The sequence below is a fragment of the Temnothorax longispinosus genome, chromosome 12, assembly GCF_030848805.1.
Source record: "Temnothorax longispinosus isolate EJ_2023e chromosome 12, Tlon_JGU_v1, whole genome shotgun sequence".
NCBI classification, from domain to species: Eukaryota; Metazoa; Arthropoda; class Insecta; order Hymenoptera; family Formicidae; genus Temnothorax; species Temnothorax longispinosus.
In genome coordinates this window covers 8,285,030-8,309,051 of record NC_092369.1, presented here as the reverse complement: position 1 = coordinate 8,309,051, position 24,022 = coordinate 8,285,030, and the positions used below count along the sequence as shown (strand labels likewise).

The 24,022-nt window shown below is 39.1% G+C and overlaps 1 protein-coding gene across 5 annotated transcripts in view; it reads left to right on the top strand.

Annotated features, from left to right (window-relative positions):
- Ca-alpha1t (Ca[2+]-channel protein alpha[[1]] subunit T) overlaps positions 1–24,022 on the top strand; it is a 49,869-nt gene that overhangs the window by 20,986 nt on the left and 4,861 nt on the right. For 2 of the 5 annotated variants that reach the window (XM_071795505.1, XM_071795503.1), the window contains 23 exons: positions 4,192–4,295; positions 4,547–4,722; positions 5,213–5,305; positions 5,592–5,770; positions 5,907–6,073; positions 6,408–6,751; positions 7,420–7,641; positions 7,721–7,850; positions 8,172–8,473; positions 8,643–8,794; positions 9,095–9,310; positions 17,369–17,525; positions 19,373–19,528; positions 19,776–19,913; positions 20,412–20,696; positions 20,974–21,122; positions 21,205–21,351; positions 21,568–21,736; positions 21,889–22,235; positions 22,480–22,672; positions 22,793–22,942; positions 23,178–23,558; positions 23,819–24,011. In XM_071795505.1, coding sequence (XP_071651606.1) covers positions 4,192–4,295; positions 4,547–4,722; positions 5,213–5,305; positions 5,592–5,770; positions 5,907–6,073; positions 6,408–6,751; positions 7,420–7,641; positions 7,721–7,850; positions 8,172–8,473; positions 8,643–8,794; positions 9,095–9,310; positions 17,369–17,525; positions 19,373–19,528; positions 19,776–19,913; positions 20,412–20,696; positions 20,974–21,122; positions 21,205–21,351; positions 21,568–21,736; positions 21,889–22,235; positions 22,480–22,672; positions 22,793–22,942; positions 23,178–23,558; positions 23,819–24,011 — 4,550 coding nt within the window. Of the gene's footprint in view, positions 1–43; positions 3,241–4,191; positions 4,296–4,546; positions 4,723–5,212; positions 5,306–5,591; positions 5,771–5,906; positions 6,074–6,407; positions 6,752–7,419; positions 7,642–7,720; positions 7,851–8,171; positions 8,474–8,642; positions 8,795–9,094; positions 9,311–12,401; positions 12,523–17,368; positions 17,526–19,372; positions 19,529–19,775; positions 19,914–20,411; positions 20,697–20,973; positions 21,123–21,204; positions 21,352–21,567; positions 21,737–21,888; positions 22,236–22,479; positions 22,673–22,792; positions 22,943–23,177; positions 23,559–23,818; positions 24,012–24,022 lie in introns of those variants that run through there. The other 3 variants (XM_071795507.1, XM_071795504.1, XM_071795506.1) reach the window with 2 other exon arrangements.

The following is a 24,022-nucleotide window of genomic DNA, read 5'->3' as shown; positions in this document are numbered from 1 at the left end:
TTTCTCTATCTCTATCTCTCTCTCTCTCTCTCCCTCTCAATAACACATACCTATATAAATCACAGAGTATACATACACAGCATCCATATGTACATATATGTATATAAATGCAACCATACGTGATGTGCATATGTATATATTATCTCTCTCTTTCTCTCCCTCTCTTTCTCTTTCTCTTTCTCGCTCTCACTCTCCTTTCTATCTCTCCCTCTTTGTCTCTTCCTCTCTTATCTCTTCTCTCTTAACCACTGTAACAGTGTGCGATTGTACCGTAGTATGTACTCACATAGAGCATGTCGACTCGACCGACAACGAATGAAACACTATTTCGTATACTGGCTGCCGATCGAGAAGACGATGAGTCCGAGATCCCCGAGAGCGAGAGAAGAGATCAACCCTCCTAAACTTTGAGATAATATTTTAGTGTCGGGGCTACTTCACCATCTCCTGCACACTTAATCGTTCTAGCACCGAGGCTCTCTCCTCAATACACACGTTGTACATAAATCGCGTGGTACGCGATTCGGAAAGCGGGGATGGAGGAGAGATCTGTAATATGTGGGCGACCCGGAAACTCCACATTTTTCTACGAGATTACTCCAACACTTCGGGATCTCTTCGGCTACTTTGATGCACGAGTCGGTGTTCTTCCTCTTCTTTGCTCTGGGCATACCTTTTTTTGATTCGCGCGCCTCACTCTCACTCTCACTGTCTCCTTCACACTCTCTGCCTCTCTATTTTATCCTTCCTCAGCGTGTGTCTAGTCGGTAAGCGTTAACGATGCTTTCTGCATATGTGAACTATCGATGTGTGTGTGGCATCGGTGATCTCTGTGGTTTCACAACATCGCACCGCTTTCACGATAGCATATCCTTCCGTTATATACAGAGCGTCCCGAACGATCCATGCACCCACATAACGAGATTTATGGTCCATAGATTTGAAGTTGATATTTACTTGAAATGGAAAATTTCTCTAATTCTTTATAAATCAAGAGAGATCAAAGCTTCAACATTTTAAGGAAGGATGGACATTATTTTTTCCCCAAGGATCTCATTACAGTGAGACATGGACGCGGTATCACGGACACTCTTGGTATCAATGACGTTGCTGTCAATGATTATGGAACGAGCCGAACTCTAGATTTTCACGTCCGCACGTCTCTGTTCCCGTTCGGACCGTACAATTACCATACGTTTAAAGAACAGGAAGCTTCGTCGCACATTTCAAGATCCTAGATTCATACTTGCGCACCCGGGTGCCCCGGAGTCATTTTAATTCCAAACTTACATGGCGCGATAGCGCAGCAAGAGAAGTAGGCTCCATAAAGCTCCAAGCCCAAGCCCAGAGAGAGCTAATTAAACGCGCGGTGCTCGCGCGGTCTATTCCGGTATACGTAGCAGCTATTTTCGAACGTTTATCGACTTCTGCACTGGCGTTGCGGCCGTTCTCGCGTTCTGGTAGCGCAGCGCTGGAGCCGCGCGGATAGCGATGGCCCTGGAAAGCGATCAATTCGTAATTTTTTAAGTATGCAAGCCAAAAGTATTCTTGAGAAGGCACCAACGTCTATCTTGCGATTACGATATCGGAATTCGAGCAAGTGTCAAAAGCAATATCGCAATGTATTTAACTTTACGTGCAAGAATGTTCGAAGTAATACACATTTGTAGTTTGTAAAATTTGTAGAATTGAAAAATTTATCTTAAAAACTATTATGTATCTGTTGGCTTTTTCGAGAATATCGAGATGCCATCGCTACTCGTACAGAGCTCGCTGCCAAATACGCTCACAGATGTACAAAGCGATCAGATTTTTATAATTATGATCCCATAATCTGTAGTCATTTTTGCTCTGGGAAATAAACATTATGATGATAATAGACTAAGTGGTGTACTCTAAATATAAAAATTAAGATTGATCGTTTGATTGAATTTAATTACAATTATTTCCATGTTTTTTGTGCAGCTCTTTTATAAAGCTTTAGACATCTTTTTGGAATTATTTTACGATTATTTCCAAGTTAAATTAATTTCGCATCAAAATACAAGCACGAAAGTTTATTGCAACAAAATCGTGACAAAGTAATACATTATGGGGATTAATATATTGTTTAAAAGTAGGACATCCGGTCACCTTATAAATATATAACATATGAGAGGATCTAGAACGATGGGCACGATCAGCACAGCGAGCACAAACGTGAAGCACACGCCTATGCCGCGTTAAAGGCACGCAAATTAAGGAGAGCACAGGCGATCACGTGCACACCGCTAATTAAGCATACATAGCGTGTGTTTGAATAACGTAAAATTATGTCGCATTATTTTAGCAAGTGTAACGCTCCATAATGCACTATTTCTCTATCGCTCCATATTTTTCTGTTCGCGATCAATGAACTTTATTATATAATACTATATATTTTAAATGAATTATATCAAGAAATGTGATATGTCAGCATGACGCTGTTAGAAAATTTAAGAATTTCAACGCAAAGCTGGATAAAGTGCGAAGTGAAATCAATCATCCGATTTTAACGGGATTATCAATCATGACAACGTCTCAGAATCCAGAATAAAAGACGCCATATTGCGATAGAGGAGTGGTACAATCGAGCTTAGAGAAAGATGGCACAGTACCGTTTAATCCTAAAGGGCATAGCATAAAATTATGAATTGTCCGTGAAACTTGAAACGTCACGTATATTTACCCATATTTCACATTAATATATTCAGGATTATATGAACCTATTAACCCGCAAATGAAAGAGAGAACGTTATCAATTTTATTTTCTGATTCTTTATACATTTCAATATCTAATAAAAATATCAAATAATTACTTGTCTAATAATAATATTATTAAGTAATTACTTATTACTTTGCCATTTATATTAAATGATATCTGATTCGCGACCGTCTCTCCGGACATCGAAGCTCAAATATCCTTCGGGGACTTTTTTTTAAAAGCAAAAGGTTTCGTTTACGTGGCTCGACAACGGCGTAACTTGCAATCTTCGAAGCTAGGAACGACCGTTCATTTTCGGCATCCATGGTATTGCCGATGCGATAGTTCGACGCGAGGAACGCGTTAATTGTGTTTCTTTTCGCACCAGCCGACTATTTTCGGCGCGATACCAGCCGCGTGCACGCAAACTCGTGTCGGTATCCGTACATCTGCATTTGCCTATATATTTCTCTCAACCGTTGCGCACGTACGTTGTACATCAGCATCTATATATACGTGTACGTATATTCTATACTATACGAGGTGTCCGAGAATCATCGGACGAGCTGTCGGACCAGTGATATAAACAGAGTCGAAAGTGTAAGCATGACAAGGCCGATGTGGGAAACGCGCGCCCGATTTCCCGAACAACACGCGCTTTATTCGAAGCAATCTCGGTACGAATACTGTGCGTTAAACGTGTATCGATCAGTTTTGCGAATCAATGCCACAGCCACGTCACGCTGACAATGATTTGCGCGTTGTAGGTCGTTTACGATTAGTCTTTATTCGTATATATGCATATACATCCTTCAGATCCTATAGCCCGGGAAACTCCGATCGATCGCATTTACATATTTTCGGTTAGGTTCCCGTATACCCATTTACACAAAAAGCCGCACTGGAAGCTCCTCCGGTAATTCCATGACCCTCTGAATATTATATATTATGAATATATGAATATATATATAGAATGAATTACTAAAAACCATCACGAAATAACTTCTTATTATATCTCACAATTTGGTTATACAATTTCTTTTTTTGGAAAAATTGTGTATCTTCTTAAAATTATTTAAATCGTACATATCATTCAACTTGTTTTTTTTTATTTTCGACAAAATCGCCGCAATATTTTTAAATATTACGAGATTTACCAAAGATAAAACTTGCTTGATGCATTATTTTGTTTCAAATATTTGTTTAAGTTAGTGCATATAAGAAGTTATTTTAAACGACAGTTCCTAGTGACTCGTCCTGTATACATTTACTATATACTATTTATACTATATATTATATCAAACACGTTCTGCATACCTACATACAATGTACGCATAAAGCGAAGCATGCGAAGAGTGCATCCGTGCATAATAAGGCATATGTACGCAAGTCTTTAAACTTAAGAATCTATCTATTTCGTGGACATCAGTGTGCGTAAATTTTTAATCGTCGCTCTGTTGATTTTCCAGCGATCTGGAGAAGTATTTCGAGTATGGGGGTCAGGATTACATTTGTTCGCGTCCCGACGACAGTGGGATGCACCTTTGCAGTAATCTGCCGCCTCTCAAACTCGGTGAGTACGTCAAAAAATTTCGGATAAACTTGCAAAATAGCATTTAATAAAATAAATGCGCAGTTTCATAAATTTAACTAACTCTCTAACAATCCACGTAGAGTTAAATAAAAAATGCTTTATACAAGATACTCCAGAATTTTTCTTTATTCCGAGCTCCCCAATATTTTGAATCCATCACGTTATCGCACATTCGGATAATTGATTGTTTTATCACCGTAATCGAATGCAACGGCGTTTTTCGCATTCAGGGAACGTGGTGTGCAACAGTACCGCTGTGCCAAACAGTAACGTCACGTTCATCAACAATGATACCTGCGTTAATTGGAACTACTACTACACCGAGTGCAAGGGCCAGGGCAACAATCCATTCCAAGGAACAATTTCGTTCGATAACATCGGTCTCGCCTGGGTCGCCATATTTCTTGTGAGCGCTTTAGTTACTCGTCCTACATTCGTTCAGAATAATTTACGTATGCATGTATACGTGTACTCGAACACGTACATGCGGCACGGAATATTTCTCCCATCTATAAGTAAAATACTTTTGCGGCGCCCGAAAGTCGATGGATACGGATCGCGCACATTAGTGCCAGGAGAAAAATTACGCTATCGACTATATTACGGACGAATTGGTTTTCATTCGATAAGACGTTATCGCGAATGAGTAATGTGCTAGCTGGAAGGCTTCGTATTTCTATATGGTGAAAATGTATAAGACTTCATTCACAATGTATTTCCTCTTAACGCGTTTGTAGCATGTTTTTCCTAAATTAGCTTTCTTCAATTTTTAACGAAAATTCAGCCGTAACGTTTTTAATATCTTTAGTTCGTAATTTATTAATAGATTAAGTTTATCGCCTCATTCGTCGCTATTTCGCCGAAACGCTGAGTAGCGTAATCGTGTCGATTTGTAGGTAATCAGTCTGGAAGGTTGGACGGACATAATGTATTACGTGCAAGACGCCCACTCATTCTGGGACTGGATATACTTCGTTCTCCTGATAGTCGTGAGTACTCCATTTCCTACCCCAATTGCACGGCTAGCGCAATATGTGAAACATAATATGTGCTGAGTAATATGCCTCTTTAAAATAAATTCTTTTTACAATACAAATAATGATAACAACCATCGTATGATTATATTCACGCCTTTAATGATCAAGTAGAGCGAAATTGTAATCTGATTTACGAGGAAATAATGAACACAATATATAAATATAAATATAGAACAAACGCGGAGAATATTATGAAAGAATTAAGGGCCTGTGAATTAAAAAAGGCCTGCGTTTGCAGATCGGCTCCTTCTTCATGATCAACCTCTGCTTGGTCGTAATCGCCACGCAATTCTCAGAGACGAAGAAGCGGGAAATGGAGAGGATGCGGCTGGAGCGCGCGCGTTACCATTCGACCTCGACGCTCGCCTCGTCCACGAATACTTCGGAGCCTGCTACTTGTTACGCCGAAATCGTCAAGTGGGTATTTGTCATCGTTGCACATCCTCCGAGGACGCTGTTCACGCGAACCGGATTGTTCCTCGTCCCTCATTCACCCGCGAAAACTAGCGCTCGTGCTTTACGATGGATGACGATTTGATGTCTTTTTTTCCAGATACATCGGCCACCTCTGGCGACGGGGCAAACGAAGACTGATGAAGAGATATCGCTTGTGGGTGTACAAGAGGCAGCAGAAGCGGGAGCAGAATCTACTTAAGGAACCGCAGAGTCAAGTACCTCGTTCGAATACTGCTGCTGTTGGACCGAATCGCGTACCGGGCGGTAAATAAATTTAAATAAAAAAATTGAATTAATTCGTAAGTGCTCACGTGCGAATTAAACTAATCCAGACGCATTTTAATGCTTAAAAATTATTTTGTTTAAAACATGTCTTAATTTATAATTAGATATAAATAATAATTAAATATAAATATAAAACATTTTGTTTACACATAAAATATATCTAAATAAACTAAAATTTGGATTAAATTAATCTCCATACGAACACTTAGGGATTAAAAAAAGGGGAAATTAAATATAAAACTTGAAATGAAAGGCTTAAAATTCCTACGACGCTAATATCGACCTCGAACTTTCGAAATTGTTACATGTTCAGATAGAAGACTACATCATGGGAGGTGTCCGCGACTCCTCGCCGCGCTAGAATATGCGGAGCAACAGCAGCAACAGCAGCAACAGGCTACCAGTGGCAACGGCGGATCTGTCATCGATTTCGCCACGATCACATCCCCGACGCAATCAGCGGTGGCAATCGCCGCCCCCGTGACCGTCGGCAATAGCGTTGGTGGTAGCGGAAACCTGGGCTCCGCGCCTCGAGCCAGCCCCGAGGTTTCCGAGGCCGAGGCTTCCGCGAACATGTACCACAGATTGAGCGTCCATCGTGCCTCCTCCGTATCCTATAACGGAAGCGACAACGCCGTTGTGGGAAACGTGGCCGAGGCAAGTATACATATTATAGATATGAGCATGGATATGAGAACACATCACGAAATTTTTCACATATTAAAGACGAGCGGCGCAATTGAAAGTTCAAATAAAATATCGGAAAATAGTTTTCCAATAATGTATAATGGTTAAATAATTTATTTATTTATTTAACTAAAGTAAGATAAATAACGAAACGGTAAGTTTTGATTTTAGTATTGGAGGATTATTCATAACGTTATTTCGTTTCTCCAGTGGGCTCAATTACGCCGCTTGAGCTTTCGCTCTCTAAAAATATTACACTCGACTTTGATCTTAGTAAGCAACTGTAGGCAAGCAAAAACATTTTTGAATGACTCGTTTAGCGCTCTTCCCGTTAAGCTATTCTCTTTGCTGATATTTATCTTCTGCTTTATATCGATAGTAGTGTATTTCATAGTAATTATACATGCTTTGCGTGTAGAAGAACATTAGCATTTTACGTTTCGTCGAGTTCTCTTCGACGGTAATAGAAAGTACGTTTGCACAAAAAGAACGGTGATTTTGAGCTTTAGGTACGGCAAGATATCGTGCATAAAGTTTCTTCCCTTAATGCTACAAGTTTGGGCCGAGAACGGTTACGAGAGAGAGCGCCTGTCGTAGTGTACAATATGCGTAACGTATGCTTGATTATCGCCTTTTAGACGAACAGCACGTTGTTGAGTCCACCATGTACGCATTATCGGAGAAGAAGCAGCGTAATGTTTAGCGACGTGGTACTGCTCCATGGCAGCAATAATGTCGGGAATGCGTTGCAGCCGGGGTTGACGGTGACACCGGGTGAACGTAACGTCTGCTCGAGCGAGAAGATGACACAGACGGGCGATGGTAACGTTTGGTCCAGTTCGCTGCCGGACCACGCACAGGTAATTTTCAACTGCCGTGATTGCTCCATAATTTAAAATGGAAGTCTCTTCCTTTCTTAAATAAGGCGTACTGTCGCAGATGCAAGCTGAGCTGGGTGGCAACGAGGCTATGACGTGTCAGGAATTGTTGGCTCTCAGCGGTGCTCTCAGCGCTGCTCTGCCCACCGGCCAGCTAGCACTCGATTCGTTTCTAAATTCTCTCACGAAAGGCAAGTTCTGTTTTATGTATAACGAACATGATTTATCATAAAACTGAAATTGATGAATTATTACGGATTCTTATCTAAAAATGTTTCAAAGATTTTTTTAGACTTTAAGTTATTCTTACATTCAATTTTCAGAAAGATTATAAAATGGAAATATCAAAACGATAAAAAATTAGTTTATAAAAATATTACATTTTTAAGATATTATAAATTTTGATAAATGTGAATGCTTTCGAACTATGATTCTTATTCCCTTACTAAATTTAGAAAATAATTGCAAACAGCTAAATAAATTTTGAAAATGAATTAATATGCGTTTTATAGGTATAACAGATCGTCACATCACGTTGGAAGATCGCACGCAATGGTTGACGTCTGACGTTGACAATTGTTCCTGTTGTTGCGAGCTGCAGGGAGGTGATCAGTGGCCGGACGACGGTGAGAAGTTGCAAAAGTCCTCGCGGCCTAGACGGTTTCTGAGACGCGCCGGTAGCTGCTGTATCTGCACCTTACGCTGCATGAGACGGTGGATCAAGAAACTTGTCGAGCACAAATACTTTCAACAGGGTATTCTACTAGCCATCCTCATCAACACTTTGAGCATGGGAATCGAGTATCATAATCAGGTGATGCCTCGAACCTGACTAAACATTACTTCGATGCCGCTTCGGATTTTTTTGGCGTAGCGTCAAGTTTTTGATAGGAAAAACTACTGTGTAATATTATCGCAACTAAAATAAAGATAATACTTCGCAAAATGTGATTACTAATTAGGATTATGTTATGTGTACGCAGCCGGAACAATTAACGGTGGCCGTTGAGATAAGCAATATCGTATTTTCGGCAATCTTCGCAGTGGAAATGTTGCTTAAGGTAATAGCGGAAGGTCCGTTCGGTTATATCAGCAACGGCTTCAACGTTTTCGACGGCATCGTCGTCATCCTGAGGTAGGGTAATTTTTTTCATAAATTTTTATATATCATATATTATCATATAAAGAAATAACAGCACTCGTACGTAAACGATAATATTAAATAAACATCATGTACGTAGTACTGATGTCTTGTAAAATACATACACACACACACAAAACTGTCAGCGCAATTCCCTCAATCTTATTTCGATTTTACGAGAAAGCCATAATGGATGACGACGGATTGTTGTGGCTGTCTCGTAAAATCTTTCACGAACTGATCGTCTACATCGAGCTAACAAACAATATTGCACTTCTTGCAACGTATTTACAGCGTCGTCGAGCTCTGCCAGTCAGTCATAGAGGGCCGCGGTGGTCTTGGCGGTGGTAGTTCCGGTCTGAGTGTCCTACGTACCTTCCGCCTTCTCAGGATCCTGAAGCTGGTGCGATTTCTGCCCAATCTACGACGACAGCTCTTCGTGATGCTGCGCACCATGGATAATGTTGCCGTATTCTTTTCTCTTTTAGTACTTTTCATCTTTATATTCAGGTAAGTCGCCGTCTTATCTTCGTCCGCGTCAGCGATACTGCCGGAATACCGGGCCTCGGGCCCGCGTCGCCGGATCTTCTCTCCGTTTCCGACTCTCTGTTTCTTTTCTCTTTTTTTTTCTTGCGTGTGTGACCGCTCTCCCACTTCGCGAACCAGTATCATCGCCGATGAGATTAATTCGATGAGTCCAACCACGAGGAAACCGTTCGACCGAACCTACGCGTCGCGGATACAGGGCGCTATCGCGTCTTCCTGTTCTAATTATCATCTCATCAGCCTAGTAACGTTTGCATGTCTGGCAAGGCGGATTGAAGTTACGAAACTGCCGATAGGTATTGTCAAACCAAACAAATTGGGCAAGAACTTTGAAATATGAAGCGTCGATGACGATAATAGCCATTGATTCTAAAACAATATAAAATATCTGGCTGGAAAAGTTACGAAAGAGCTCAATGGACTTTGTGTGTTCCATAATAATATTTATATGGCTTTTGGTGATAATAACGATAGAAGCTATGTTTAATAGTTAAATTTTATCCATGCTACTCGGTTGTTTTATAAATATAAAAATATGATATCAACATTCTTATAATCCTCTTTAAAAAATAAGAATTTAAGATGGATATTGAAATCCTAAATATTAAAAAATTCTCATATTTAATTTTTTTTATTTAAATACTATATATGTTTGAAAAAACACGTAAATTCTCTCTGAATTAAAAATTTCTATCTTTGTTTCTTTGCGTTTTCCTTTATTAATAATTCATTGAGCATTACGTTAAATTTAATTATGTGCTTTGGACCATGCGACAATTTCGTCGACGCTCGATATTTCAAAAACGGCTTCTTGCTCGCTTCTACGAGCTTTCGAGCTTCAGGAACAAATCGCGCGCCGCTGCTCTTCGAGCCGAGGCCTACATTAGGTGACTGTCTTCCGTTCACATATCTTTCTCTTCTACTTTATTCGCTTTTACTTTATTTCCGCGCGGTGTATGAGCCGCCATCAGTTAATGCATATCACATATCTATATATATATATAGAAGTTTTCAAGTTTTACCAGCAATTGTCCCGTGTTCTCGCGTCTCCTAGCGTTTCTTTGAGCGGCATATTTTCTGACGTTGTTGGTAATGACGATGGTATTTGTTGGCACGATCTATTATTACGAGGGGGGAGCCGGTCTGCTGCCGGCCCCTTCTTTATGGCTTGAGGCATCGAACGTACTTTCGACGTTTATCTAGAAGATATATATCTATATATAAATATATATATACGTATATGGAATATATATTTACATGTGTGTGCATGTGATGCTTTTCTGCTGGACGTCTTAGCGACGAGTATGAAAGGCTATATGTATATATATATATATTTACTATCATCATATTTTTGATTTATATATTCATACACGTGAATCTCTCCCGCTGTGTCATTCTCTCTCTTGCTACTCTGAGCGCCTATATTAAGTGCGTGCGCCTCGGTGTGGCCCTCGATATTAGAACAGCTTGCGAATGTTCGACATATATTCCCCCCTCTCTGCAGAATTACATATATATACATATATATATCTCGTCATGCTGCGTAGGATTTCCCGCTATATACATCCGTGCGTTTACGACACGTTTTACGACCGTTCGATAGCCGATCTGCCGTCCACCGCAGCCGCAGCCCTCGCTATTGCGATCTCGATACTGCAACTGATTACCCGATATCTGCCGCAGACACGTAGACGCAAACATTGAAAATTTCGCCGTACTTGGATCAGCTTAAATAATTAAACGTTTAAAAGTAAAAAAATAAAGATTTTATTATTACTGAACGAGTTAAATCAGGAATCTTATTAAACACTTAAAATTTGTTTGGATTTTTTTTAACAGTCGTGATAGCAGAAGTATTTTTAAGCATTTCTCGGATTAAGATAGAATCGAAAATTGTTTTTGTCACGTATAATTTATACACGGATTTTTCGAAGAATCGTGAAGAAAAATGCAAGAAGGAACATTCGCTAACGTCGCGCATCTCACTGACGCAAATCCGGATGATCCTTTCCCGTTCAAAACTCTCTTCAAGATAAAGTGAACCTTCGGAAGTGAATACAAAGTCGAAACTATGCAAATGCTCGCGAGTACGTTTCTGCGCGCCGATCCGTAGACATCTTCTTCGACGGCCATCTCTAGGTGTTTGCATCTTTCTTTAAGCCGCGAATGAAGCCCCCCGACAGATCCGCTTTAGAGGAATTTTTCCTTTCTCGATCGGCCGGCGCTAAATAACGAAGTACTCACTATGTACTTGCATTAGGATCGCAAGCAAGATCCCGACTTACTCGGCCAAGGTTTCAGATTACGATGAACGACGAAAGTTCACGTCAAAACCGACTCAAGCTTTCTCGAGCGCTTTTAAAAATCGGTATCATCACTCTACAAGTTTTTTTTTACAAAATACGCCATGTAGGCACGAACATTGTACGACGTAAAAATCGCAAAAAGATGTCGATCGATTTTGCACTTTCGTCGTATCACGAAACACACGATATATATAAATTGTCGTAAAATTATCGGATGTTCATTCAACCACAGATAAATTCAACATTGAATATTATTTTTAGCGGGCCTTCTGCGAATTAGTTGATCTTATTAAGTAAACTTTCCTGAAATAGATTTCTAATTTAGTATTCCTTCCTTCCTTCCTTCCTCCCTCTCCCTCTCTTTCTTTCTTTCCAAGATAATTAATGTTTAAAGTTAAAAGCTTGTGACATTCTCCTAGAAAGTTTTCTCTAAAGAAAATTCCATCTACTTTTATCATCGAATTCATAGTTGAAAGGACATCCGATGGGAGTTTTAGAACATTTAAATATATACCTAAGCATATATCACGTATTTGTCGTATATGCATTTTGAATTGATCAGTTACTTGGCCGAGTCATGCTTTATAAATCGCGATTCCGTCTTAATTGAGCTTTATCCCCCTCCTATCTCTATTTACTCTCTCTCTCTTTTTTTATCATTCTTTGTCATTTTTTATCTCAGTCTACGTATATATATATACATATATATATGGATAAGGAAGTACATTGCACGTTTCGTTGTGTTGTAGTATTCTCGGGATGAACCTGTTTGGTTGCAAATTCTGTGAAACGATGAAAGGCAGCTCTGACGTCGAGTGTGATAGGAAAAACTTTGACTCGTTACTCTGGGCTATTGTGACGGTGTTTCAGGTACCTACCAAAAAAAAGAAAAGAGAAAGAAAAAGGATACTTTTTCACGTATCTTCTCGAGGGCATTTTTGACTTCTCTATTATAGTGTATATTATATATTACTTATTTATTCGTGCATATATATTAACGTTGTACTACACCGCATCTACATATATATATATACGCTAAGTATACATACGTACTGTCACGTTTTTTGGTTTTCCGACAAGTTAAAGTCATGCGATCTCTCGTGCGTCCGCCTACACTTTATATGATTTCTGAGGCCTCAGGTAACGTATAACTGGGAGATAAGCGCTTTCCAGCATGTCGTCGTCATTTTTTCGACGGGACGGGAAGGGGGGAAAGGCAGGAGGAGGCTACCGGTACCGACTTTAGAAGTAATAGAGACATTAAACGAGGTATTATATAAATGTTTTCTTTTTTTTCTCTGAGGGAGATTATTCTTCAAATCGTCTTCAGTATCTTTTACTTTGTGTGAATACATTGAGGAAGGGGATGGGAAGAAAAAGCTTGACTAGAGCCGGTGCTGGAGGCTCACACGTTGCACGCGGATTATCCGGTGTGCAGGGTTATCAAACGTTGCATACGATTGCCGGCGATGATCCCGGTGCTTCTTCATTTCGGGTTTATCTGTCGCTTCGCAAGCACAACGCGCGCGTGTTAATACGCTGCCTCCTGCCGCGTTTTCTGCGAAGTCGAGCTGGCCCCTTTTGGCATACTTTCGCATGCATCTGTTCTCTCAGTGTGTCACAATGATAAGTGAAATTACCTGCATCTAACAAGTATTTCAAAGAGTAATTATCAAAATTTTCGGGCATATAATGAAAGAAGACAGAAGGAAGAATGATATGATTTGTAATGATTCCGCGCGTAATATTGAATTCATTGATGTATAATATTAATATAATATAATAACGTGTTTCTAGAAACTCGAGATTTTTGTGAGAATGCAGGAATTTTCGCTCAGGCATCGAGAAAACTTTGCTTAGACGCTTCGCATACTCACTCGCTTATCCCTGTGTGTCGACGGTTGACATTACTTTTATATCGATGTTATATTGATGTTATCAGAGTAGATGGTTTAGTTTGGTTTAGTTATAATGTTCGTTGCGCCATCGGAATTCTTAGCAAAGTAGGAAACATCGAAAGTCGGTGTATAAAGATTCTGCCGATAGAGTCTCAAAACGATTTTGAATAATGGAAACGACAAGATCAAACTTCATCTAACAAAATCCTAATACACATACACGAAAAATCCGATCAATTATTTTCGTACGCGTTTATCACACATCATCGGACAATAAATATCCGTTACGCGTGTTCAAACAAGGAGCAAAAACGCAAATAATAGAAACGTCTAAATTATGACAATGCGATTCACAAGAAAGTTGAAAAGATACGGTAAAATCCAAAAACAAGTCGGCGTTTTCTGGGCGCGCTTGGAATATTTGTGTTGTTTGACAACCACCCTAGGATCGCCCGGACACGCCATATCCTGCCTAAATGACACGGTAAATGGCTGTTCTAAGATTACACGGCGATCCTAGAATTGGCTTTTTGTCCTGGCTAATATATCAACGGAAATGAGACTCTTGCCCGGTTCATATCGGTGCGCGCGTTGCGCAAATTGCTTTGCATGCGATGTATCTTCTTAGGCATTTGTCGTCGCCATGTGTCGTCGTTGCTGTTGCCGTCGTCTTTTTTTGTACCGCGCGTATATATATCACACCTTGCTGCACATCACGTCTTCTCACGAAGATCGACATTCATGTACCTCACTACAGATATTTCTAGCCAGTTACACTGCTAAAAAGGAGCGTCGCTATCAGCGGCGACCGATCTCTTTGTACGTCGGTTTTCGTGACATCGCGGCGAGAGACGCCAACAGGTAGTCGCGAGAATCGCGTTCTCTGATTCTCTGCAGAAGCGAGATCATGCCGAGCCAGAGCAGCATTGTGTGCCTCGGCGTCCGTGCTTCTTCACACACTTTACCTATACGATAATTATCCACTCGAAATATACAATGAAATGATGCCTCGATATCACGTCACACATTTTTAACAGTGTAGCACAATAAACTGTTTTCTGTTACACGCTTACTTTTCTCTGTGTCTCCCACCTGTACTTCACTATACTTCACTATACTTCACTGTACTTCACTATACTTCACCTCACCACTTACGACATTACACTTCTCTTCGTACTATCCTATACCTCTCTCTTTCTCTTCTTCTTCTTTTCTTACTCGTTCTATCCGTAACTTTTCTGTCACTTTCTCTCTTAAACGCCCACGACGACTCGAGCGCAAAAAGAACTTCGTTCCGGGTTGTACAATGCGTGCGTGTGAAATATCGACTCGACCCGACAGGAGTATCGCCGCGTCAGCAAGTCCCTCATAATTGAACACTCGAAGACCCGAGATGAGACCTCGTGTCCATCGCACACGAATAACACAGAGCGTATTTTTACCTTCGATATAAACCAATACGGGTTAAATAAGGTACAACACGTAGATTTCAGAGAAAGCCGAATAACTAAACAGCTTTTACTCTCGTTTACCATTATGTTACCGCACGTATCTGCATCTATTTGAAAGTAAATACCTATTTGAAATTGTTTTATTATATATTTTCTTACTAATATGTACATATTTCGAAAGAGAATGCTTTATAGAAGTTGGATCAGATTTGATTCAGCTCTGGTAGCCTAAGTTATCAGATTATTATGACAGTCCCCGAGGGACTGCCAATTTAGTATATTTTTTAGTCGTAGTGGAAAGAGAGACACAATTTCTTTTTACATATAATCTTATAGAGATACGAGCCAGGTAGATCGCGCAAGGCACGTAATATCGTATTAACATATCAGCAGTCTCGGTAGATTTGTGCGTACCTTTTGTAAATACTCGCTGAGACAGATTCGCCGTAATACATATTATACCGTATTTGCGTATTAGAAGATTATATATTTACGCTTGTGATACAATTATTCCCTTTTCCTCTCTCTCTCTCTCTCTCGCAAACGTTCGCCGTGACATTCTGCAACGGCAGGTGCCTGGTTTCCTCCACTATTCTCTTCTGTTCGCGGCCGCGTTCCCGGAACTCTCTTTCCGCCCCGTTTATTTTCACGCCAGTTTACATCCGTAAAGTGTGTGTGGATATCTGTCGACCCGCGGGGCATTGATTTAAAGCTCTCGTCATATTTGCCCGCGCCCCCGACTTTGCTTCTACGTCAACGAAACGAAATTCGCAAGACAAATCAACCGACAGTAATGCAACTGACAGGCTTGACAGATAATTCTTTTGCGGACGCGCCCGGATAACTGTTTGTTATGACTTCCGCGGATCAAACGTCACGTCGCGTTAAAGTCAATTATTGTTCCGACGCGCGTCCTAAAATTAGCTTTATTGATTGCCCCCATGAAACATTAAACAATTAATACGCTCGTATGACGCATTACGTCGAGAGATTATGTGCATATGAAATGTCTGATTTATATTGACGCTTCTTCGAGTAATTTCAGGGAGAATTAAATATACTTTAATGAAGGAATTCTGTGATTATTCTTTAAGGGAAAAAAATAATCAATTTTTTTTTTTTTTGAAATTTTGGTTCTTGTTCCTTGCTCCGTCCCGCCGTATAAAGCTCGTTACAACCGCACACAGTCGATACGATCCGTCCACAATCCATAAATGTATACCTACTTTACACGCATTCGCCTGTATTGTTGCAAATATACAAGATACATATATTTATATATACTGACACGCCGAACTTGCAGAATGTGACTGTACGAGCTTCGAGTGACAGTCGTTTTCGCTGTTTTGTCCAACACAGTTGCTTAATCCCTTACCGATATGCAGTGCCTCCGTTCTCCATAAACCGAATCTGTTAAAACGAATTCTATAAATCAGTTCAGAAATCTCTTGATGCAAGATATAAAAGGTTTGAGAAATATTAAAACTCAAAAATTACAAATTGTATGCTCTTAGGTAGTAGCTGAAAAATGTATAATTTGAAAAAAAAAAACGCGTTTTTGTGATACATTTAATTCTTTGGATATTAATTGCGTATAGGTGTGTAACAATATTTTATTTCATATTACTTAAAAATTTGTATGCTATATAGTATGGTTTAGCACGAGATATAAAAGTGTTAAAGTCGGATATTTATATCTGTAATATACATATATCTATTGGCGATGAATGGAAAAATCGAAAGAGTCTCGTATCGCATACACATATACAATAAGAGTTAAAAATAGACATTTCTCTTTGTGAAAGTATTTTTAAAATATGAGCTTTAAACCCCTAGATCGTTACTTTGAGCATTTAAGCACAAAAATAACGAACTGTAGGCTGAAACGAGGAAAAGCAATTTACTTAATAAACATTTTTATCGTGCATTCTAACAATCCAAAGGGTTAGCTAAAAATATATTAAACATATAGAAAACAATGCGCTATTTTATACGAATTCTTAGAAAATAGAAATTTATATTTCTACCCGGGTACACGTTATAGATCACCAACTTCGTCGTGGTCGGCTGTCAGCTGCCAATTGATGCAAAAATGTTAGTGATCGACGTTAATGACGTCAACGTTCGTACAATATTCGCACTCAAATGTCACTGACGTAACAGAGAGGTCGTTACAACCGGATAAAAGTTAATCAATGATACTTCCTGCGTAATTAATTGAATAACGAGATTAGTGCGGTGAGAACGGAGACTCTGAACGGCGATCGTACCAAGTCCCAGTCCTGTCAACCACCGGTCCCACCTTCACCCCCACTGTTGATCTCTATCGCGGGGATACTTTAGGCCAGCGGATTGTCTCGGTTGCAGCATCCTAGGGATGTACCTGTTCGGGGGTAAGTTTTGCATGTGGGCGGACCGGAGTCGGCCCTGCACCTGTGCCGAGGTGGTCTCGCGGCACCCAATGTGCCGCTGTGATCGCAAACATTTCAACGACATCGTCTGGGCACTAGTCACTGTTTTTCAGGTATTACTGTTCCTCCCTCTCTTTAACGCTATTATATATATACATATCATGACGGTTTTTTTACATGTTTAAAGCGACATACACGTATATATGCGTAGCCAATTATTGCGTGTACACGGTCTTTTTTTCTCCTATCTATATATTATTCGTGTCCACGTTCTCTCTGTACAGATCGCCGGATCGTATATATATATGTATATATACATATATTTCTTCGTGTTGAGCAAACGGACCCCCGACTGTTCCCTAAGCCCGCCCACGCTTCGTCCATTCTTCTCTCTTTGTTATCCGTGCCGAGTGACAGAGCCTTTAATGGTTTGCTTTGTATTTACATGCGTGCAATCGGTATATACGTATACATGTCGACGTTCACGTTCATCATTATTCGTTTGCTCGCGCAGATCAAACTGCGCGATGACGACTCTACCCACGAGCGTGTTGTGATCTCGATTCAGCACACGCATCATCCATGTAAAGCAACTAACTAATATGCTGCAGAAACCGTTCGAAAGAGTTTCTGCCTTTCTATCACGTGTTTCTGTTTACATCTCTGTATTCCACGATGCAGTCTGATGGCGTATCGATAACTTTCTAAATTTATCGCTGTGCAATTAATCTGTATTTCTTAAGTAATGTAAATAATCATTGGCACATCTCTGCGTTCATTCGAGATATTTGTACGATGACTTAAAAAAATTAACGTTCATAAATGTTAATGAATATGTCAATAGTTGCATTTTAATTGTATGTATATATAATTTGATCTCATTCTTATGTCATTGTACGCGCAAAAGTTGTTTAAATTCGAATTTGGTGGAATAATACTAACAGAGAGAGCTACTATGATATATATTTTTTGCATGTAAATAACAATCCTACTAACGCAAATCGTTCGGTACGTTGAATTAATTTTCTTTGATGTTAGTGATTTCGTAAATTTTCAAACAGCGTGTAATATTATCAAGCTAGAAGGAGAAGTAGAAGATAGACTGGAGAGTTGATAAAAGATAGATAAACGAAACGTGGGTAGACACGAAAGCTCTCGCAAAGAGAAATTCGTGATAGAAAACATGACGCATGCATCTTTACAAAGTATTAGGACACTGGTTGGCAAAACGTTTTGCGTGTCTCTATCGAGTATTTGAATCGGTGTAACGCCAATTTGTTTTGTCGATCTCTCGCGATCGCATATATCCAAGTGATTTATTTAATAAAATTGATTTCAAGAATATTCTGCAAAAATAAATGGTTTGCCTCCGAATCTAGTTAATGCAAATTAAATCAAGTTATTTAATATGCTTCTGTGTATTTCACCGTTTAATTTCACATAAACGTAAATAACATAAACGTGTCTAACGTAATGTATAATTCAATATCTGAAATACTGTAATTAAAATTATTATTGACACGAACGTATTAATATTAATATTCTAACAACCAAATTGATAGATGTTATAAAATCTTTAAGTGTTAATGAATATACATTTATTGTATAGTATAATAATATCATAATGTTGTTATAATTATTAATTTTATTATCGCAAACTCGTTACATTATTCCATTTGTTTAACGATTCAATTATTTGACCGTGTTCATTATACACACATTCATTGCAAACACACATATACATATATACAGCATACGATTTAAATCTTCGATCAAAGACATATAAATTTTTTTTTATTCTTGAGCATGTTTTACTACATAAATTTTTACACTACATAAATTTTTGGCACGTTTCGAAAGAAAGAACGTCTTGCCGATCACGTGCCTCATTAATTAAGTATAGACATTTATGCTATTTTATATGCAGCGGGAGTCTCTTCCCATTCCTCTTTTTATGTAGATTCTCACGCAGGAAGATTGGAATGTCGTCCTTTTCAACGGCATGCAGAAGACGTCCCATTGGGCTGCACTTTATTTCGTAGCGTTGATGACCTTCGGCAACTACGTCCTCTTTAATCTTCTAGTTGCCATTCTTGTTGAAGGTTTCTCGTCAGAGGTAGGAATTAGAAAATAATACACTATTTTTCTTATTCAATGATATCTGATGTGTAATGTAGAAGAAGACACAAGAATATACAGAAATATGTGACATTTATTTAAGTCTTTCGATTAATATTAAAAATTTAATTTAATGACTATTTTATATTGTAAAGGGAATTGTCTTAAATATATTTATGTTTATGAAAAATTATATATACGCGAGTATATATGAAAAATATGATAACTGATGGTGTATTTTGCAGAGAAATGAGAGGAGAGAACGAGAGCAGAGAGAATTGGCGAAAAGACTCGCTGCAAAAGAGGCTGGAATGGGCAGCGAGGACGGATCGTCGAGAGTATCCGGATCACATTCGATCTCTGACAGCGATACGTATACTCAGGTAGTTGCTCGCGGTTGCTCCAAATAAATAGATCCAGTATTCTACGCTTATTTATTCTCCGTTATCTGTCACGCCGAGAAGATTGATTGCGAAGGTCACTCTGAATATTTTAGAATATTCTTTTCGCTCAACTTTCCCCGAACCTTTTATAGCAAATGATCGACATAATGCTTTATAGAGATTTATAAAATATCTCAAATATACAAGGTATTAATTAAATATGCGAAAAAATATAATTTCCGATTTTTTTATTATTCATTGTATTTACTGCTTATTTTTAGGGTGCGATTCACTTGGCGCTCCAAACGCTCTTGGAAACATTTCAGCCTTGTTGTTTATCAAATGTTAAACAAGGCCAAAATGATGCTCTGAAGCTTTTAAAGCGTTTAGTGAATCGCACCCTTAGAGAAATATAGGTAGAATTGTCACGAGATTATTTATCTAAATTGATTTATCTCAGTTTTATACAGCGTTCATTTTCCTTCACGCTATTTGCAGGATCAAAAGAACTCGTGGCAGAGTGCAGAAGAGCTCAGGAAATACAAGGATAACAGGGAGAAGCAGAACAGCGTATGGAAGCAGCGGATCGATGAACCTAAGTGTAACATCCAGAAAGAGAGCAAGATGATGGGTGTGGCAGGTCAGCCGCCGATAATCACTCATACGGCAGCTACTCCACAAGACTCCCCGAACACCACACTGGACGTCGGTTACAGAGACCTCAATTGTCGAGCAGTTTATCCGGCTGCTGCCCTTTCAATCGAGTCGATCGATCGATCTGGTGTACGTTGTTTCATTTCAATAAGAACTCGTCGTCATTACGCACAGGCGGAAGTTTTCATTGCGTAATTGATATAATAAAACATTCACGTCTGTACTTGAAAATAGAAATTTTTCCGTTTTTCTTTCTTATATCGAATTTTTCATCGGTTAATATCTCGATGAAGTTGTCATACAATTTTAAATTCGAAATGTATTCTGCTGTATCTCATTAGAATCCCAGATTAAGGAGAACGCGTTACAAGAAAATATGATAATGACGAGTGCTTTGTATTTGCAGAGTCAGTGCAGTATACCCTCGGGGTTGTTAAAGCTGCCCGACGTATCCAACAAAATACCGACGAATAACTTAATAGCTGGTCAATTCCCGAGACGCATAAGTCTCGTTACGGCCGTTGTTAATCCCTCGACGAGGGACTCGAGTTCTAGGTATCTGCGTTTTGGTTGCTCGCTCCTCGGTTGCATTAAATGACGTTCTCTTTTTTTCTGATACCGCTTCTTTCCACTTCAGCCCGCCGAGGGTACAAAGAGGATACTCGTGGCGCTTGTCACGGCCATCTTTACGGAGGAAACGATGGTCGCAAAGCGATGACGAACACACTGGCCATACGACTGTACTCAATAATGGGCGCAGTACTCTCGTTGGATCCAATCTAACGTAAGTCGATAAAAGTATTATCACTCGCGGAGAATAATTAAGTAATTAATTATCAACATTTAGAGTTGATTTAACAGGCGAATTTATCCCTATTTTCATGCAAAATTTCTTCTGTTAGTTTTTCACATACATAATATTAAATTAATATGAAAATGATAAAATAAATAGTATGATATAAGTTATTTAATAACAATTAATATATGTGATTTCTTGCAGATTTAATGGCGGTTATTTACACGGTTCGATAAGAAACGATACTCAACGTGACGCGCCCAATAATCGAACTACCGTCCTGACAAGCAATAATCGTAGTTTGAGTCCTAATAATTCGCTCGAAAGTCATGGCCCCTGGTCGATTCGTCGTTACACAGTTACGCCTAATCAGGTGAGTTATGACATAATATTGTTGACATTTACTAGGTTGACATTAATCATTACTTTACGTTAAATTATTACTTTTAAGCTATTGAGAGAGAAGAGTTTTTCGCGAATCCTTATATAATCCTTGTACGATTACTGAAACGTCACGACTTGCAGATGCGATGGATCGGCGAGCTTTCGCGGAGGAATTCCCTGCGCGGATACGAGAATGTCCAGACGTCTACGAGGAAGACGCTGCCATTGGACGAGATGCTCGCACCATCAACCCCACGCACGATCAACAATCTCTCGATGGAGACCGGTCCACTGCCGAGAATTAAGCGACTCCACGAACAAGAAGAGGAACGTCCGAGAACGGGTGGCGAGCAGACGCCGCCGTCGAACGGACATGGTAGCGCGAGCAGCATAGAGAAAATAAAAAAGATATTCATGTTTTTTGAACCTAAGGGCTGCCTGCAGGAGCGCGACAATTATTCCTTGTATTTATTCCCACCAAATAACAGGTAATACTATAAATAAGAGTAATGTTGCTTGATTAACGTTTGAAACTTTAAGACGAACGAGAAGTGTTACAATGGAAATGTAATAATAAAGAATAATAAACATGTAATAGAATTAATTAACCGCCAGAGATAAAGTGCAGATTCTATTATATGACATTATTGTTAAATTAAATTTGAATGAATAATTAGCAGATTTTTAAATATGATTTTTAAATATGAATTTATGGTTTTCTTGGTGTTGCAGATTTCGCATTTTGTGTCAATGGCTTGTGGATCAAAAATGGTTCGATAACGTGGTATTGCTATTTATCGGATTAAATTGCATTACTCTGGCAATGGAACGACCGAATATACCACCGAACAGTCGCGAGAGAGTTTTTCTAGCCTCCGCGAATTACATTTTTACTGGCGTGTTTGCCATCGAGATGTTCATTAAGGTAACGTACCAATATGTTTTGGAGATTTCAGCTGTAACATTCACATAATAGAATATAATGAAAAACAGAAATTATCATAAGTATAAAATCGCGTGTGATTTCAATGTTATTTTTTTTTAGGTTGTCGCTACGAGTATGTTGTATGGTCCAGACGCTTATTTCACATCAGGTTGGAATATTATGGACGGATCTCTCGTTATCATTTCTATAATTGATTTATTGATGTCGTTACTCTCGGCTAGTAGCCCTAGAATATTCGGCATATTAAGGGTAAGACTGTCTTCGCTTGTTAATAAATATTTCTTAATCCTTATTAGAACAGCTATTCTGACTAACGTAAACAGATGGTATTAAAATATTTATCCGGGTATTGTATTCTAATGAAAGTGCTTAATTTTTAACGTTTGATATTATATATTTAATTCAGAATAAAAGAAATTAATTTAAAAATTAATGCTGATGTTACATGTTTTTTCTAACTGATCATTTCTGTGAAAAAATGTAGGTATTCAGACTGCTGAGATCGCTGAGACCTCTGCGAGTCATCAATCGTGCACCTGGTTTAAAACTGGTCGTTCAGACATTGCTGTCTTCATTACGACCCATCGGCAACATTGTTCTCATCTGCTGCACATTTTTCGTGATTTTTGGTATTCTCGGGGTGCAACTGTTCAAGGGTGCGTTCTATTATTGCGAAGGCCCCGATATCAAGGATGTACGCAATAAAACGGATTGCCTGGCTGACAAGCGAAACGTATGGCTAAACAGGAAGTACAATTTCGATGATCTTGGCAAAGCCCTTATGTCGTTATTCGTTTTATCGTCGCGAGACGGATGGGTGAACATCATGTATACTGGTCTAGACGCTGTTGGAGTCGATCAGCAGGTGAGAAAAATAACGATTGAAAATGCATGTCTTTCCTTTTGACAATATTTTTCTGTCAGTTAATCGCAAAGATGTTTTTTTTTCCATAAATTCCGGTTTGGATAAGCAGATATTTTAATTTGCAACATGATAGTCTTTGATGTGTCTTCGAAGCAGTGCCGCTTTCTTTATATGATTTATTACTTATGTCTATAAAAAATATAATTAAATTCCGATACTCACAAAATAATTTCCAACTGATGAAACAATATTAATTACAGCCTATCGAAAATTACTCTGAATGGCGACTATTGTATTTCATCGCGTTCATATTGCTGGTGGGTTTCTTCGTGCTGAACATGTTCGTCGGCGTGGTGGTCGAGAATTTTCATAGGTGCCGTGAAGAACAGGAGAAAGAAGAGCGCGTGCGAAGGGCGGCTAAGCGTGCGTTGCAGATGGAGAAAAAGAGACGAAGTGAGTGACCG